This window comes from Heteronotia binoei, chromosome 21, assembly GCF_032191835.1.
Source record: "Heteronotia binoei isolate CCM8104 ecotype False Entrance Well chromosome 21, APGP_CSIRO_Hbin_v1, whole genome shotgun sequence".
In the NCBI taxonomy this organism is placed as follows: Eukaryota; Metazoa; Chordata; class Lepidosauria; order Squamata; family Gekkonidae; genus Heteronotia; species Heteronotia binoei.
The window spans coordinates 19,518,091-19,537,480 of NC_083243.1; the positions used below are offsets into that span (position 1 = coordinate 19,518,091).

At 42.1% G+C, this 19,390-nt stretch overlaps 1 protein-coding gene across 1 annotated transcript in view; it reads right to left on the minus strand.

Moving 5' to 3' along the window:
• ESR2 (estrogen receptor 2) overlaps positions 1 to 19,390 on the minus strand; it is a 64,928-nt gene that overhangs the window by 24,217 nt on the left and 21,321 nt on the right. Inside the window, exon 4 of the mRNA XM_060262648.1 lies at positions 3,815 to 4,114. Within this exon, the coding sequence (XP_060118631.1) occupies positions 3,815 to 4,114 (300 nt within the window). The remainder of the gene's footprint in view (positions 1 to 3,814; positions 4,115 to 19,390) is intronic.

The following is a 19,390-nucleotide window of genomic DNA, read 5'->3' on the forward strand; positions in this document are numbered from 1 at the left end:
AAACCCTAATCATGTTACCAGCCGTGAAAACCTGAAATCTTTGATAGCTTACAGGGCTCTTTGTACAGGGCCTCCTGTAAGCTCCTGGAGGATTGGCTACATCAGGGAGGTGTGGCCTAATATGCAAAGGAGCTCCTGCTACAAAAAAAGCCCTCGTCGCGTGCATGTGCCTCCCTGGGTTCCTCTATGTTGCATCAGTCATGTGACATGAAGGAGGGTGAGCTGGAGCTATGAGCTTTCTGGTGTCTAGGCTAGGGCTGTGGAGAGCAAACTAAGAGATATCAGGAATCCATACCAGCAGGTAGATCCAAAGTGAAGAAGGATCTATCTGTGTCAGGTATGGCTCTGTTCAAATGCTGCCCCCAGGGTTTTTATTGTAGCAGGGACTCCTTTGCATATTAGGCCACACACCCCATGATGTAGCCAATCTTTCTGGAGCTTACAATAGGCCCTGTAAGAAAAGCCCTGTAAGCTCTTGGAGGATTGGCTACATCAGGGGTGCGTGGCCTAATATGCAAAAGAGTTTAAAAAAAAACCCTCTGGTTGCCCCCAATATGGCCATGGAGGAATCCGGTAACACACACTCCAGCCTTCCCTCTGCTTTTCCACTGTGGTTGCCAACTTCAAGGTGGAGCCTGGAGTTTTCCTGAAATGACAACTGATTGAGATCTCCAGACTACAGTGATCTCTGGGAGAAACTTCCAAGGCTAGACTCTATGGTATGCCATAGATTCTAGGGAAAATCTCTCCCCCAATCCCCCATCTACACGTAGCATCCCCAAATTGCTGGGAATTTCCCCAGGCTGAAGTTGGCAACCCTCTCTCAACCCACAGAGGGACACACATGTTATCTGATCCATGCCACTGAATACAGGATTTAACCAGGAGGCAGATCTAAAGTGAGGAATTATCAAGGGTCTATCTGTCAGGCATGTCTCTGTTCAAATGCTGCCCCCAGGGGGTTTTTTTGTAGCAGGACCTCCTTTGCATATTAGGCCCCTGATGTAGCCAATCCTCCTGGAGCTTACAGCTCTGTGCTAAGAGCCCTGCAAGCTCTTGAAGGATTGGCTACATCAGAGGTATGTGGCCTAATATGCAAAGGATCTCCTGCTACAAAAAAAGCCCTGGATTTAACAATTACAGCTCTTAAGGCATGATTCTGACCACTTCTTCAGAACAAAAGGATTCATGTAAATTGGGGGTGAGGGTGCTCTGGGTATGATCACACTCGCTCACACAATGTTCATATCCAGGGGTGGAATTCTAGCAGGAACTCCTTTGCATATTAGGCCCTGATGTAGCCAATCCAAGATCTTACAACAAAAGAGCCTTGTAATCTCTTGGAGGAGTGGCGACATCAGGGGTTGTGGCCTAATATGCAAAGGAGCTCCTGATAGAATTCCACCCCTGCTCATATCACATATGTACTCTGCAATATGAATACAGGCTGCCAAAGGGATTTGTAAAAAACCTGAATTTTGTTGGAAGTTCTATTGAATGTGAGATAAGGAGAGAAAAACAGGTGCCCGAAATTGAAGAGAATAATAATGCATTAAAGGATGATTACATCTGAGAAGATACAGGTTTCTTGCCGTGCCCACGTTAAGTTAATTTAATAGTCCTGTGCATTGGCATTTACTTTGCGGGGGCGGGGGCTAATCAGACAAAGCCCCTTTCCACAACCACCACTTTGAGTGACAAAAATCAGCAGAGACCAGCAACTCGAATGCAAAAATGGATTCCTCTCCCAGCTGAGAACAAATGCCAGGTGTTTTCCAATGATCACGGCAAAATTGCTCACCACCAGGACTCCCGTTCAAGACCTCGGGGATTTTAAAATTTCAGTTAAGTCTTTTTTTTTAAAAAAAGAGAGGATGCTTTTTCTTGTGTATTTTCCTTTTGTCCTCTCCCTCGCTCTGTTCGTTGTCCCGCTGTGCGATGTGTTTTAGATGACTTACCAAAATTAGAAATTGCCTGACAGTGCACACGACTCTTACACAATGTTTAAATGGCTGATGCACTGATTCTACTGAGAGCTGGTGAGAGGGCTCAGGGACGGCTCAACTGCTAGGCAAACCTACAGCAGTTGCTAGGCAGTTGCCTAGGTTGAAGGAAAGCTGGATGCTAACTGGCTTCTAGACTAGAATATCTGTATCTATTGATGCTATAGCTGCCATAATGGGGACACAGAAGGCTTTTGAAGCACTTACCAATTGTTATTTTTACATGTTCATTTTGAATGCCCAGTAAGGAAAATGTTAGTTCTGGAGTCTAAGGATGGGCACAAACCGGGAAAATGCAAGTTCGTGGAGTCTGACAAACTATAAACCTTTCTGTTTAACGAACCGGTTCGAGGTTTGTGGTTCACGATGTGACACGGCTTCCACCTGAGAGGTTCGCGGGGGTGGGATGGCACAAACTGAGGTTCAGGAATCATGAACTGGGCCTGGTTCATGATGAGTTTTGGTTTGTAATTCTGCTTGTGCCCAACACTGTTCTAGAAACTTCTCACTTTTCTCTCTATGAAAGGGGAGGGGGGCACACCAAAATTCTAATTTGTCTCCGGTGCCAAAAAACTTTGGACCGCCCCTCAGGCTAGAGCTTACTTTAAGAGGCAGGTTTGGTGTCCAATGCCCAGGTATTTATTTATTTTGAACATTTATATGCTGCCTTTCCACTCAAAAAGGGTCCCCAAGGTGGCAAACAACAAGGTATTAAAACATTTAAAAAGTTAAAAACATTTAAAAGTATATATAAAACATTCAGGGCTTTATTTGAGCAGGATATGGCCTAGTATGCAAATGAGTTCCTGCTGGGCTTTTCCTACAAAAAAGTCATGTGTGAAACAACAGTGATGCCAAGGGGTGTGATATAATAAAAAAAAGTCCTGCACAAAAAAATGGTGATGTCAAGGGGTGTGGCCTAATATGTAAATGAGTTCCTGCTGGGCTTTTTCTGCAAAAAAAGCCCTGAAAACATTTAACAAGTATGTAACACCTCAGTTACTCTTGTGCTTAATTATTAAAGTATGGCGGGATGACAGGGCTTCCTGTACTCCGTAATCCATCTTGAGGCTCAGTAAGTAAATCCTAAACAGAGTTACACCGTTCTAAGCTCACTATAGTCAATGGGCTAAAAAGGGTGTCGCTCTGTTTGGGATTTCAATGTAATTCAGTTCAGTGTTCTCAAGTCATTGGAAGAGCGTATATATGCTGATATCGCCATATCCACTACAGCAGCACCTTGAGCCGAAAGAAGGGCTGGAATAGGAACCCAATGTCGTGCCTGTGGGTGTCTACACTTTCTCTGGCACTCCCCAAGTGCTTTTAGACAGTGGGTAGGGCTAGGTGGGGCTTTTGCCCAGCAGGGATTCTGATTGGCTGTGCAGATTGAAAGGCATCCTGTTAAAGAAACAAATTTTCTGACTACTGTTACTATTACGGTTATATGTAATGTTTCTCTCTGACATTTTGTGGTTGGCTCCACCTCTTGCTGTACCCATTTTGTGACTGGCTCCACCTCCTTGGGCAGCCATTTTGTGATTGTGTCCACCACCCTGTGTCACAAACCCAAAGGTGCCCACAGGCTCAGAAAGCTTGGAGACTCCTGGTCTAAGGTCACAGACAAGGATCTTCCCAAAACTTACTATTTAAGTTATGTTTGGAGAAGTCAGGGATTGAATGTGTGCCACTCTCTTAGTAAAATATGTCTTCTGCCACTGACCTACCACCCTGTCCAAGTCATGTAACAAATGCAATTATGCCCTTTGCTCTGGTTTATATGTAGAAATTAAATGTTACATCAGAATCCTTACCGGGAATTTTTTTGGCCCAGCCAATCATATGGACCAGTTCTTTGTCAGCGAGTTTCGTTAAAGACATCATCATAGAAGCTTCCGTAAATGGCTTGCTAGGACGGCTCACCAACACATTTGGGGGCTCAGCTTCGAGTAATATTGAAACGAACTGTTCCGGGCTCAGTGCATTAATAAGGATCTCTTTAATTTGGGTGGTGTTTTCAGGATTCTTTTTCACTTTACTTAAGCAATGCACCGGATCTTCCGAATTACGATGGCGGCGTATGATACGGTACCCACAGCGCTCCCGTCTCGAACCTGGAGATTTAAAACGTACAAAACAGGATGACCTTTGTCGTTTTGATGGATTTCATTACCTCAGGGCTTTTTTGTTTTAAAGCAGGAAAGCACAGGAACGCAATTCCGGCTGGCTTGCTGTCAGGGGGTGTGGCCTAATATGCAAATGAGTTCCTGCCAGGCTTTTTCTACAAAAAAGCCCTGTGTGAAATAATGTTGACATCAGAGGTGTGGCCTAATATGCAAATGAGTTTCAGCTGGGCTTTTTCTACAAACCCCTCCTGCATTAACCCAACTATTGTGTGCACTTTTTTGGAAAGGGAAAGCTCTAATAATTTTTTTTAAGTCACAGCCAAAGAGCACAAAAGATTGGCTGACAAGTTCATTAAATAATTTTACAACATATTCAAAGATTTTTTTCCTCAGGAAGAGACCAGTCAATGATGAAATTGTGAAGGAAACATTCAAATCTTATTCAGTCACATACACACACCCAAATTTGTTCCAGAGTAGATAAACCTGTGGAGCCGGGAGACATTGGGGGTGGAGCCAGGAGCAAGGGTGTGACAAGCATAATTGAACTCCAAAGGAAGTGCTGGCCATAACATTTAAAGGGACCACACACCTTTTAAATGCCTTCCTTCCATAGGAAATAATGAAGGATAGGGGCACATTCTTTTGGGGCTCATACAATTGGACCCTCTGGTCCAATCCTTTTGAAACTTGAGGGGTATTTTGGGGAGAGGTACTGGATACTATACTGAAAGGTTGGTGCCTCTACCTCAAAAATCAGCACCCATAGAGCCCCAGATACGCATGGATTAATTCTCCATTATTTCCTATGGGAATGTCTCCATAGGGAATAGTAGAGTTCCCAGCAGACATTTCCCTCCCACCATTTGGAGGGAATAAGGAACACCATTGGTCCCACCCACGTCATTTAAGAGACAAATCAATGTCCAAATTCCTATCAGTTGGGTGCAGGTGATGTCCCTGAAGCAGGGCAGGACCTCCAAACCGGGGGATCCCCTGCCCCCACCTGGGGATTGGCAACCCTAGGGGAAGGCCTTGGCCTCTATGCCCTGTTGTTGGCTCTCCAAAGGAACTTGCTGGCCACTGCGTGAGACTGTATATTGGACTAGATGGACCATCGGTCTGATCCTGCAGGGCTCTTATGTTCTTATTTACTTTTACTTACTGTTTTTACAATGTAAGTCATAAACAGCAAATGCTCATCCCATGGGAGGAGAGCCTAAACGTTAGTTATCATGTAAACCGTCGCCAAAATTTTTCCACCCAGAGAGTGGCTTGTTTATCTTTGTCTCTGAGTAGCCAGGATGATTTCGCTTCTGGAAAGAGTTCTTTTTAAACAATGGCTCATCCGGTGAACTGTCTAGGGCAGGGGTGGCCAACGGTAGCTCTCCAGATGTTTTTTTTTTGCCTACTACTCCCATCAGCCCCAGCCATTGGCCATGCTGGCTGGGGCTGATGGGAGTTGTAGGCAAAAAACATCTGGAGAGCTACTGTTGGCCACCCCTGATCTAGGGCTATTCCATTGAGCAGAGAAGTTAAGGAAGGATGCATCCTTGCCCCACTGTTATTTAATTTGTACCTAATTGTTCTTATATTTTTTAAAAAAATATTTATTAAAAGGGTTGCCAATCCCCAGGTGGGGCAGGGAGAATAGGTAAAAACCTCCATGAAGACCAGCCTCCTATCATATACAAAATACAAATTCACTTGCAAATTAATAATTGCACGATTATACACAATTAGTACAAATTAATGATACAAAATAAGGAACACCATTGGCCGCACCCACAGTCATTTAAGAGACAAATCAATGTCCAAATTCCTTATCAGTTGGGCGCAGGTCAAGATTCCCACAATGCAGTTTTCCACAGAGACCGATGCTCCTATGTTCAGTTGTACAGCTAAGCACACAAAGTGATACGCGACGCGGTAGTACTTTCTCCCACGTTTCGCTATTCGCTTTTACGAGCTTTTCAAAGACATTTCAAAATTCAAACGCTGCTGTTTAAGATCGCTTCCATTCAGTATGGCCAATTTTTCCAGGTGGGGCCAGGAGATCTCCCACTTTTACAACTGATCTCCATCTGGCAGAGTTCAGTTCCTCCAGAGAAAATGGCTGCTTGGAAGGGTGGATTCTATGGCCCTGAACAATGCTGAGGCCCCCCCTCCCCAAACCACGCCCTCCACCCCCTCCAGGTATTTTCCAACACAGATCTGGAAACCCTATTTATTAATTAAAATGTTTATACCACGCCTTTCCCATCATTCAAGGCAGCTTACAAGCACTTGTTTTCAAATACAAATTTTTGGAGTGAATGGATTTAATAGGTCAATCTGATCATTATAAGCCCCTTCTTCTTCTTTCCTCAAAAAAATGCTGTAACTGTTGAAATGGTGGCAATTTTTTTGTCTCTGGCTTTTAAAAGGCACGATTTATGTTAATTCTATTAACTCTTCCTTACCCTCTCATGGATTGCTGCCTTGACGTGGCGAGAGGGCTTGCATGGTTCAATGAGGCTGTGGGCTATGCCATGCAGGGCCACCCGAGATGGACAGGCCACAGCTGAGAACCTAAACTGGAGAAGGAAATGGCAAACCACTCCAGTATCCTTGCCAAGAAAACCCCATGGACCGTAACAAAAGGCTAAAAGATATGGCGATGGAAGATGAGCCCCTCAGGTCAAAACATGCCCAATATGCTACTGGGGAAGAAGAGCAGTGGGCAAGTCCAAGTAACCACAGAAAGAGTGAAGCGGCTGGGCCAAAGCCGAAAGGACGTCCAGCTGTGGATGTGTCTGATGGTGAAAGAACAGTCCGATGCTGCAAAGAACAATACTGCATTGGAACGTGGAATGTACGATCTATGAATCAAGGTAAGCTGGATGTGGTCAAACAAGAGATGGCAAGGCTGAACATTGACATCTTGGGAATCAGAGAACTAAAATGTTAGGGAATGGGTGAATTTAACTCAGAGGATCACTACATCTATTATTGTGGGAAAGAAACCCATAGAAGAAATGGTGTAGCCTTTATAGTTAACAAGAGAGTGAGGAAGGCAGTAATGGGATACAATCTCAAAAATGACAGAATGATCTCCGCCCGTATCCAAGGCAAACCATTCAATATCACAGTAATCCAAGTCTATGCCCCAACCACTGATGCAGAAGAGGCTGAAGTGGACCAGTTCTATGAAGATCTACAACACCTTCTAGAATTAACACCAAAAAAAAAGATGTCCTCCTCATCATAGGGTACTGGAATGCCAAAGTAGGAAGTCATAAGGCAACCGGAACAACTGACAAGTTTGGCCTTGGAGAACAAAATGAAGCCGGGCAAAGGCTAATAGAGTTTTGTCAAGAGAACAAGCTGGTCATAGCGAACACCCTCTTCCAACAACCTAAAAGGCGACTCTACACATGGACATCCGCCTGATGGGCAACACAGAAATCAGATTGATTATATACCCTGCAGTCAAAGATGGAGAAGCTCCTTTCAGTCAGCAAAAACAAGACCTGGAGCTGACTGCGGCTCAGATCATGAGCTACTCATCGCAAAATTCAGGCTTAAACTGAAGAAAACTGGGGAAGCCATTAGGCCATTCAGGTTTGACCTTGATCACATCCCTTATGAATATACAGTGGAGGTGAAGAATAGATTTAAGGAACTAGAGTTGATAGACAGAGTGCCTGAAGAACTATGGATGGAGGTTCGTGACACTGTACAGAAGACAGCAATCAGCACCATCCCAAAGAAAAAGAAATGCAAGAAAACAAAGTGGTTGTCTGATGAGGCTTTACAAATAGCTGAGGAAAGAAGGAAAGCGAAAGGCAAAGGTGAAAAGGAAAAATTCACCCAACTGAATGCAGATTTTCAGAGAACAGCAAGGAGAGATAAGGAAGCCTTCCTGAAGGAACAATGCAAAGTAATAGAGGAAAATAATAAAATGGGAAGGCCAAGAGATCTCTTCAAGAAAATTGGAGAAATCAAGGGAACATTTTGTGCAAAGATGGCCATGATAAAGGACAAAAAATGGTAGGAACCTAACAAAAGCAGAAGAGATCAGGAAGAGGTGGCAAGAATACACAGAAGAATTATACAAGAAGGATCTCAATGTCCCGGACAACCATGACAGTGAAATCGATGACTTTGAGCCAGACATCCTGGAGTGTGAAGTCAAATGGGCCTTAGAAAGCATTACTAACAACAAAGCGCGCAGAGATGACGGTATCCCAGTTGAGATATTCAAAGTCCTAAAAGATGATGCTGTTAGTGATGCACACATTATGTCAACAAATTTGGAAAACGCAACAGTGGTTACAGGATTGGAAAAGGTCAGTTTATATTCCAGTCCCAAAGAAGGGTAATGCCAAGGAACATTCAAACTATCGCACCATTGCATTCATTTCACATGCCAACAAGGTCATGTTAAAGATCCTACAAGCTAGGCTTCAGCAGTATGTCGATTGGGAACTACCAGAAGTTCAAACTGGGATTCGGAGAGGTAGAGGAACTAGAGATCAAATTGCCAACATTCGCTGGATTATGGAGAAAGAACGGGAGTATCAGAAAAACGTCTATTTCTGTTTCATTGACTACGCTAAAGTCTTTGATTGTGTGGGTCACAACAAACTGTGACAAGTCCTTAAAGAGATGGGAGTACCAGACCACTTCACATGTCTCCTGAGAAACCTGTATAAGGGTCAAGAAGCAACTGTCAGAATGGGATATGGAACAACAGATTGGTTTAGAATAGGAAAAGGAGTTCGACAAGGATGTATATTGTCACCCTACTTATTTAATTTATGTGCAGAATACATCATACGGAATGCTGGCCTGGATGAAGTGGAAGCCGGAATTAAGATTGCTGGGGAAAACATCAACAACCTCAGAAATGCAGATGATACCACACTAATGGCAGAAAGTGGGGAGGACCTAAAGAACCTCTTGTTGAGGGTGAAAGAGGAGAGCACAGAAGTAGGCTTGAAACTCAACATCAAAAAAACTAAGCTCATGGCATCCATCCCCATCACTCCTTGGCAAATAGAAGGGGAAGATATGGAAGTAGTGACAGACTTCACATTTCTGGGATGCAAGATCACTGCGGATGGTGACTGTAGCCATGAAATTAAAAGACGTTTGCTCTAGAGTTGTTGATATTTTGTTGGTTACAAGTTATTTTGTTCGGTCACCCATTTTAGGACAAAACTTGAAAAACACACAAAATGTCTAAACATTTTAAAATAGCCACCTGGAATTGTAGAGGCTTAGGAAATTGTATTAAAGTAAAAAGAATTACAAACCAAATGTTCAAGGAGAAAATTAATTTTTTATGTTTGCAAGAAACACACTGTAAAAAAATTTGTGATCCTATTTTGAAAACAAAATGGTTCTCCCAGAGTTTCCAGGCACCTGGCTCTTCTAAGGCGAGAGGTGTCGCTATTTTTATTTCCAAGAACATTCCTTTCCAATGTCAAAAAACGTTAGTAGACCCAAGGGGTAGATTCTTATTCATTACAGGTGATCTTGACGGATTCCCTTTAACAATTGCATCAATATACGCTCCTAATACTAATCAGCTGGAATTTCTGGATGAGGTGTTGTTGAAATTAAATGACTTTAAACAAGGAGAAGTGGTGATAGGAGGTGATCTGAATTTAATAGCAGATCCCAGGATGGATAAAACATATAAAAGCAACTTCAAGCCAAAAGACACTACAAGCACATCCAAACTACAAGCACTGTTTTTGAAATTTGGTTTAAACGATATATGGAGGCTATTGAACCCTGGGGTTCGACAATATTCTTTTTTTTCTCCTGTCCATGGAATTTACTCCCGTATTGATTATTTATTAATGTCAAGTAACATTCTTCATCATACGATTGAGTCAGATATTGGATCTAAATCTATATCTGACCACTCAATGGTAACAGCTACAATGGATCTAAATAATGTAGGAGACACCAGCCACACATGGTCACTTAACACTTTATTGCTACAAGATCAAAATTTTTGTGAGAATATAGCGAAACAGATAGAGGAGTATTTTCATTTTAATGCATCTTGTGGGGTAAAGCAAGAAATCATTTGGGATGCGTTTAAAGCGGTCATTAGAGGAAATCTTTTGTCGTTATCCACCCACTATAAAAAAGAAAAACAAAGAACAATTATGGAATTGCAAAACAATATCAAAATTCTAGAACTAAGACACATGAGATACGGAGGCAAAAAAACGTTTAAAAAATTAGATCTTGAACGTAAGAAACTAGCCGTTTTTGAAACCACACAAATACAAAAACAATTAATGTTTTTAAGACAAAGATATATAACCAAATCACCTAAGTATTTAAAACTACTAAAACACAGGGTTGCCCAAAAAAAGGCATCTACGTTAATACATGCTATAAGATCTCCAAAAGGTTCTTTGCATGTAAAAACAAAAGAAATTGTTGATAACTTTTTGGAATATTACAAAAACTTATATAATTCATCCAACCCCCAACAAAGTACTATCGATGAATTCCTCAAAAAAATAGATTTTAAAACTAAAATATCTGAAGAGCATTTATTATTTCTTGAAAAACCATTTGAAGGTATCGAATTACAGAATACTGTTAAAAAGATGAAAAACAACAAAGCACCAGGAAATGATGGGTTAATGGCAGAGTTTTACAAAAAGTTCTTGCCCAATCTTCTTACCCCACTCCTAGACACATGCAATTCAGTGTTAACTACAGGTTACATACCAGATTCATGGAAAGATGCAAGAATGATTATTATACCAAAACCTGGCAAAGACAAACTAAATCTAGGATCTTACAGGCCAATATCTATTTTAAACCATGATTTTAAAATTTTTTCTTCTGTTTTAGCATCTAGGTTAAACCAAATTATTCCCAATTATATTCACAAAGACCAATCCGGGTTTATCCCGAATAGATCAATTACAGATAATATCAGGAAATCTTTAAACATCATCAACTACTGCAAACTAAACAAAATTGAGGCCATTATGTTGTCACTAGACGCTGAGAAAGCCTTCGACAAAGTGGAAATCCCATTTTTAAAAGCAGTTCTTCACCTCATGGGATTTGGCCCTAATTTCATGCGTTCTATAGAGGCAATATATAATGAGCCCAGAACATCTTTAACTATAAACAATTGCAACTCAATGCCCTGGGTATTAACACGAGGTACCAGGCAAGGATGCCCTTTATCACCAATCCTGTTTGCGTTGTCGCTGGAACCTCTTGCCGGGGCTATAAGATCCGACCCTCTTATTACAGGTGTGTCAATTGGCCCCCAAAATGTTTCATATAAGTTGAGTTTATTCGCTGACGACGCTATCTTCTATTGCACAAATCCAATAACCTCGCTATCTAGATTAATGCACTTAATTAAAGATTTTGGGAAAGTAGCAGGGTTTTCTATAAACTTTGAAAAATCTGAAATATACCCCATCCAGCTGAGTACAGAAATGGAGACTAGAATAAAAAATTTATTCCCTTTTAAATGGGTTAAGTCTACGTTTAGACACTTGGGGATATTGATACCCTTAGACTTACAGAACTTATTTAAAGTAAACTTTGAGCCGTTGTTAAATTCATTAGCAAACAATTTTAAAGAATGGGGGAAACTCTCATTAAACCTTTTAGAAAAAATTGAACAAATCAGAGTTTTTATTTTACCAAAATTTATATTTTTATTTCAGAATCTTCCAATTACAATTAAAGCCGAGTTTTTTAAAAATTGGAAATCATTATTATTAAATTATATTTGGGATGGTAAAAAACATAGAATAGCTTATTCAGTACTAATTAAACCCCTAGCTCAAGGAGGTTTGGCTCTACCTGATTTGGAAAAATATTATCTAGCAGCCCAATTAAAATATATCATTCTCTACTCTACACCCTCACATGAAAAAGATTGGGTGCAGATAGAACAATCTTTTTTGGACCCAGACTTAATTCATGAAACTATCTGGAATACACCTAAATTTCGTAGTCCAAATATTCTCCTTAACCCTTTTTTAAAATTAACTTTAAATATCTGGGATAGATATAGATCTTTGGTTGCTCCAAATCCATCCCCGGCGACTGTTTTTTTAGGCCAAGATTGGTTTCCACCTGCAAAAGATAAATCGAGTTTCCAAAACTGGAGGGAAAAAGGCGTATATAGATTTAAACATCTTATTATTAATAATAGTATGAGAACGAGTAAAAACTTAACAAGGAAATTCCAACTTAAAGCTAATTGGTTGCAATATAATCAGGTCCACCACTTACTGCATAGTCCTAATATTTTATCACAAATTAACAGACCACTGAGTGCCTTTGAAGAAGCATTAACAAACTCTGCTACCACAATAAAAGGAAAGACTGCGATAATTTACAAAATCCTTATTAATCCCACCAGTAACAGAGAAAGCCCTTTCATTAAAGCCTGGAACAAAGACTGCGGCACACAAATATCTATTGAAACTTGGACGAATCTTTGGCAATCAAATTTATTTCATACTCCATTATTAAATCTAAGATTACAAAATTTCAAAATCTATTCACGTTGGTACCTGACACCTCAGCAGATTTTCCATGCCAAGAAACTAAAAGATCCCAATTGTTGGAAAGGATGTGATTTGGTAGGCTCCTTTATCCACTGTTGGTGGGAATGTCCAACAGTTTTAAGTTTTTGGAGTAAAATCATACCAACTATTGAATTAATTATTAATCACAAGATTCCTTTCTCCCCAGAATCAATTCTATTAAATTTATGGAGAAGGGGAGAGATGCCAAGACATAAAGCAGACTTGACATCTCTCCTTATATTAGCAGCTAAAATTTTAATAGCGCATCACTGGAAGTCAAAGGTAATGCCTACAAAAAGACAATGGTTCCTGAAGGTCTGGGACATAATAGCAATGGATAAGATAGCAAACACAATTCGGCAATCAGAAGTTTTAGAAAGCGGAAAAGACAATAACACGTTTGTGGAAAAATGGTATCATTTCTTTAAGTTTGTACAAGAACAACAAAATGTTTCATGTCAATTGCCAGAAAAATATATAGACTTTGTATTCTATTAAGTCTCTCTACATAATATTGTAATCATAACGGGATGGCTAAAGTTATAGATATTGTAATAGTTGTATGTGTTGGATTGTTATTGTTATATTAATATTAATAAATTTATTTAAAATTGAAAAAAAAAAAAAAAAAAAAAAAAAAAAAAAAAAAAAAAAAAAGACGTTTGCTCCTTGGAAGGACAGCTATGGCGAACCTGGGCAGTATAATAAAAAGTAGAGACATCACTCTGCCAACAAAAGTCCGTATAGTCAAAGCGATGGTATTCCCAGTAGTAATGTATGGCTGTGAGAGCTGGACCATAAGGAAGGCCGAGTGCAGAAGAATAGATGCTTTTGAGCTGTGGTGCTGGAGAAGAATCTTGAGAGTCCCTTGGACTACAAGAAGATCAAATCAGTCAGTCCTAAGGGAAATCAACCCAGACTGTTCCCTGGAAAGTCAGATGCTGAAGCTGAAGCTCAAATACTCTGGCCACCAAATGAGAAGGGAGCACTCCCTGGAGAAGACCCTGGTGCTGGGAAAGACAGAAGGCAAAAGAAGAAGGGGACGGCAAAAGATGAGATGGCTGGACAGCGTTACTGATGTAACAAACACAAATTTGAGCAGGCTTTGGAGGATGGTGGAAGACAGGAGGGCCTGGCGTGACTTTGTCCATGAGGTCGCAAAGAGTCGGACTCGACTGTGCAACTGAACAACAAAAACTCCTTATCCTTCGTATACTTGTTAGTATACAACGCCAATAAAGGTGGTGGTGGTTGTACAAATTTTTGGCCTGAATTCACTTTTCTCTGTCACACCAAAACCATTATTTCACATTCATACTTTCAAACTTATCTCTGCAATGATGAGGACTAGGAACTTAAGATTGATAAGATGTGAATACCTACTGCGGGCCCAACTGCTCATGGAGCGAGGCTATACTCAAACTGACCCTGATGTGGCTAATCTGGAATTCTGTTGACCCTCTTTTTGTCCACTTAATTGAAATGTCTGGAGTTTAAGCACTTAACGAAAGGGTTTTGCTTTAAAGGGCTGGGAGGATGATCAACTGGGCTTTGTAAAATTGCTAATATTCCTGGTCAAAATAAGAAGTCACCACTGGCAATCATATGTGGAATAATTTCTTCTTCATTCAGCACGTTAAATTATATTTTATGTCGCATTCAAAATTGCATTCTTGAACTCAACTAGAAATAGTCACAGCATTAGAAAAAAAGACAATTCTGCTGAGAAGGATCATTTGGCCACTTACAAACCCATTTAAGTTAGTTCATATTTTATTTTTTACCCCTCTAGAACAGACTGTATTGCCACAGAGGTATGCATATTAACTGAATCAGCAGCAGCCATAACTTTATTTTAAAAATAGCAGACCTTTATGATAAAATATATTTTCCAAAAGCCGAATTCAGTTAGAAGTATCTGACTCCTTGTGGCTCCTCTTGAACCCTGAACTGATCCTGGATCAACCTGCTGTTATTTTGCCTAAACACGTGCCTTGCTCACTTGCCTGGAATTACCATCTGCTCAGAAAAAGAACAACAGAAGTACAAATGGAGTTGCATCTAGTAAATCCATGCTGGAAATAAGAACGACCTGTGAAGTTGACTTGTGCTGCCTCTCAGGGCTTTTTTTGTAGCAGGAACTCCTTTGCATATTAGGCCACACCCCCTAGGTGTAGCCAATCTTCCAAGAGCTTACAGGGCTCTTCTTACAGGGCCTACTGTGAGCTCCAGGAGGATTGGCTACATCAGGGGTGTGTGGCCTAATAGGCAAAGGAGTTCCTGCTACAAAAAAAAAAGCCCTGCATAGCAGTCATTATCCCAAGTAAGGTTGCCAATCCCCAGTTGTGGACAGGAGATTCTCTGGTTTGGAGGCTCCCCACCCTGCTTCAGGGTAATCAGAAAGGGGGGGGTTGAAAGTCCACTGAGCACTCCATTATACGCTTTGTAGACCAATGGAGAATCAATCCATGGGTATCAGGGTCTCTAGAGTGAGAGCTGCTTTTTGAGGTAGAAGCACCAAATTTTCAGCATAGCATCTGGGGCCTCTCCTCAACCTCCCCCCCCCCCGCCAAGTTTCAAAAAGATTGGACCACATGGTCCAATTCTATGAGCCTCAAAGAAGATACCCCAGCCTCCATTATTTCCAGTGAAGGGAAGGCATTTAAAAGGAGTGTGGTTCCTTTAAATGTGATAGCCAGAACTCCCTCTGGAGTTCATTCATGCTGGTCACACCCTTGCTCCTGGCTCCACCCCCAAAGTCCCCAGATATTTTCTGAAACAGACCTGGCAACCCTAATCCTAGTCAGGGGTGGAATTCGAGAAGAAGTTCCTTTGCATATTAGGCCACACACCCGTGATGTAGCCAATCCTCCAGGAGCTTACAAAAAAAAGAGCCTTGTAAGCTCTTGGAGGATTAGTTACATCAGGGTGTGTGGCCTAATATGCAAAGGAGCTCCTGCCAGAATTCCACCCCTGATCCTAGTAATATTATCCCTGTCTACATGAACAAAGAATTACAAATTGTTACAGTCACACTTTCTGAAAAGGCCATTCTCAGGTCACTCCAGGCCTCTATAAAATGAAGAAATCTGTTCTCCAGAGATAATGGCCCAGCTGATATTTCCAAATGGCCCTTTCTCCCATCAGTGAGCATCTGATATGATGTGCTATTTAATGGAGATACTTGTTTTGTTTTTTAATTGCAGTATACAGAATAACAGACCGCGAGTGAATACTGAATCAAATATTTTTGGCATGAGGGAACTATTTGGGGGTTTTAATCCCAGGATAAGTGACCTTTTCAACAACTCCGAGAGTGCTCCAAAGAGGAAAATAGTATTTTATTTTTCCACACTTCACTCCCTACATCATAATAATGCCTGTTTACTTTCAATTCAATGATACACAGAGGTCAACAGGAGAGTCACCTTATAAATAATCAAAATGAGTGTTCAGCCTTTTCTGCTCTCAGATGTATGAGTTGTTCTCAGCTGCCAAAAATTCAAGGATGCCTCACTAGACATCACCTTTCCTCGCCGTTCTCTTATAAATGAACTGATTGGATGGTCTGAGAGAATTCAGCTTTGATTGCTATATATACATAATTTCTGTTTTCCTCTCCCGGAATAAAAGGATAATGATTGAGCTGGACGTGCTCACCAAAGTGATACAAGACACGTGAAACCTCAAGCAAAACTCACGATGGAAATGGCATCTCCTTTTCAGGATAAAGTCAAAAGCGCTAATAATATTTTTGCTGTAAAAACTACCCTATCTCTGACATAGAAGTTTGAAAGCATCTGTGTGCCCAGCAAAAAAACCTCAAATGTTTTCGTTTTCATGTAAAGTTGCAAATAACTTAAAAACGGAATTATCTGCGGCCATAAATAGGTATGCCTCAAATGTTGTGCCGACAGTCAAACAAACTGTGCTTGCGTCACATGATCAGATGTGAACCGATCACCTGGTTTGATCTATTGGCAGCAAACGACTTGAGTGCCTGCCAAACGGGTTTGCACTGTGTATTTTCAAAACTTGGTGTGTACAAATGGCTGCCAACCCAAGCCAATTGACTGCCATTAATTAGGGAGGAGTTAGATAAACATCCAGGGCTTCTTCTGGAGAAAGAGCCCAGTAGGGACTCATTTGCATATTAGGCCACATCCCCTGACATCAACACTGTTTCACACAGGGCTTTTTTTGTAGAAAGAGCCCAGCAAGGGCTCATTTGCATGTTAGACCACACCCCCTGACATCAACACTGTTTCACACAGGGCTTTTTTTGTAGAAAGAGCCCAGCAGGGGGCTCATTTGCATATTAGGCCACACCCCCTGAGACCAAGCCAGCCGGAACTGCGTTCCTATGTGTTTCTGCTCAAAAAAAAGTCCCGGAAACATCAAAGAGTGAGACTTTTTAAGAACAGCATTTATTTATGACTGATTTGTATAATTTAAGACTGATTTAACCAGGGCTTTTTTTTAGCAGGAATGCACAGGAACGCAGTTCTAGCTGGCTTTGTGTCAGGGAGTGTGGCCTAACATGCAAATGAGTTCCTGCTGAGCTTTTTCTACCAAAAATCCTGTGCAAAACAATGGTGATATCAGGGTGTGTGGCCTAATATGCAAATGAGTTCTTGCTGGGCTTTTTTCTACCCAAAAGGCCCTGGATGTAACCGCATTGTTTGCCTGCTGTACCACCAAAAGGCTTTTGAGGTTTCTTGTTTAAATCGTTAAGTCCTTGTAACGTACCAATACTGGAGACGTAGGTCGGGCAACATACTTTATTGCAGGTACATTACACGCAAGAGAGAGAACACGCGGGCCGGGTCCCGCTTATATACATCGCCCAGAACATCCCCCCAGACTGGCCAGCCCAATCCTGGCCAGTCAATTTCCCGCCACTGATGGTGATTGGCGGGTGCTCAGCGCGCTCCGCGGAGTCGCCTGGGTGTCCCCAGTCGCCTCCGCGGCTGCGCGGACTTACGCGATTGCGTTATAACGAAATGGTTGCGTTATAACGAAATGGTTATCGCAATACACTACAGTCCTAGTGCAGTATTGCAAGCTAATGTTCTAGCAAGGTATTGCTACGCTTGAAGTCTCAGCTTGCTTTCTTTTTTAAAAAGAGTCTAGTCCTTTCTGTTGCAGAGTTATTAGGGGAAATGTGCTGAGTCCAAACTGCAATAAGCATCCCTAGAGTGTTCAATGTGCTCCACAGAATGGGCTGCATTCAGATGCCACAGAAACCATCTGTTTGTCTGTGGCTGGCAAAAACACCACTTGATTTCATGCCCACATGCTCCTATCCCTTTTCTTGCACATGGAACATGACTGAATCTTTCTGTTTTGGGACTCCTTGGCAAGCTGGAGATTGTTTTCTTCCCAGAAACCAGGATTCTGCATTAGGATTACATAAAAGGAAGTGCCTTCTAAATTGCAAGCAGTTCTCTAGAATGTTTCTATTGGAACACGAAAACCAGTTTGGGAACTATGATGACAGGACCAGCAGCCTTACAATACACTCCTAAATGGAGTTATACTCTTCTAGAGTCCAGAGGAGGACGACGAAGATGGTGGGGTCTAAAGACCAAGTCCTATGAAGAAAAATTGAAGGAGATGGGCATGTTTAGCCTGGAGAGGAGGCGTCTGAGATGTGATAGGATCACCATCTTCAAGTACTTGAAGGGCTGTCATATAGACTTGCAGGGGTGGCCAATGGTAGCTCTCCAGATGTTTTTTGCCTACAACTCCCATCAGCCCCAGCCATTGGCCATGCTGGCTGGGGCTGATGGGAGTTGTAGGCAAAAAACATCTGGAGAGCTATCGTTGGCCACCCCTGATATAGAGGATGGTGCAGAATTAGGGTGACCATAATGTCTGAAGGCCAGCCAGGGACACCTTGGGGGGGGGAGGGGGGGAGGTAGGGGTGCGCGCGCGTGTAGTGCGCGTCACCTGCCGGAAACAGGAAGTGACGTCACTTCCGGTGATGGCACTTCCGGTGATGTCATGCCACCGCCGGAAACAGGAAGTGACACCACTTCCTGTGACATCATTTCCCCGCGTCACCTGCCGGAAACGGGAAGTGACATCACTTCCTGTGACATCACTTCCCCCAAATGACATCATTTCCCCCAAATGCCACTGCCGGAAACAGGAAGTGACTTCACAGCACTTCCTGTGACGTCCCCAAAAATCCACCAAATATCACCGCCAGAAACAATTTTGTTCTCAAATCCTGTATATACTTCATCAGTATATGGGATAAGGCACTTTCTCAACTGTGCTGCATAATGCAGCCTATTTATTTTGTCCTGTTTGCTCTGTTGGCTCTATCTGCGCCACCTTCATCACTTTCGGGGTGTGGATCCCCCAGTGGGGTGGTCTCGCGACTCCCTCTGCCGGCTGTTTCTGATAGCTCTGCGCCCCCTCTTTCATTTGATATGTGTCCTGTGCGGATGCCACCCTCCCGCCAGGAGATGCCGCAAAATGAGCCCCCTTGAGGCTTATGGTGGCAGGGCTCGGGGGAAGCGAGCTAGACTGCTGTTCTTTTGAGGGGTTATAGAGTGTTTCGAGCCCGTCCCTGTGGCATCGGTCCCATCATTGTGGGACCCAGGGAGCCGGCGCAGCGGCATGCCGAAGCAGCCTGTCACTAATAACACAGGTCGAGATGCAGGACAGGAAC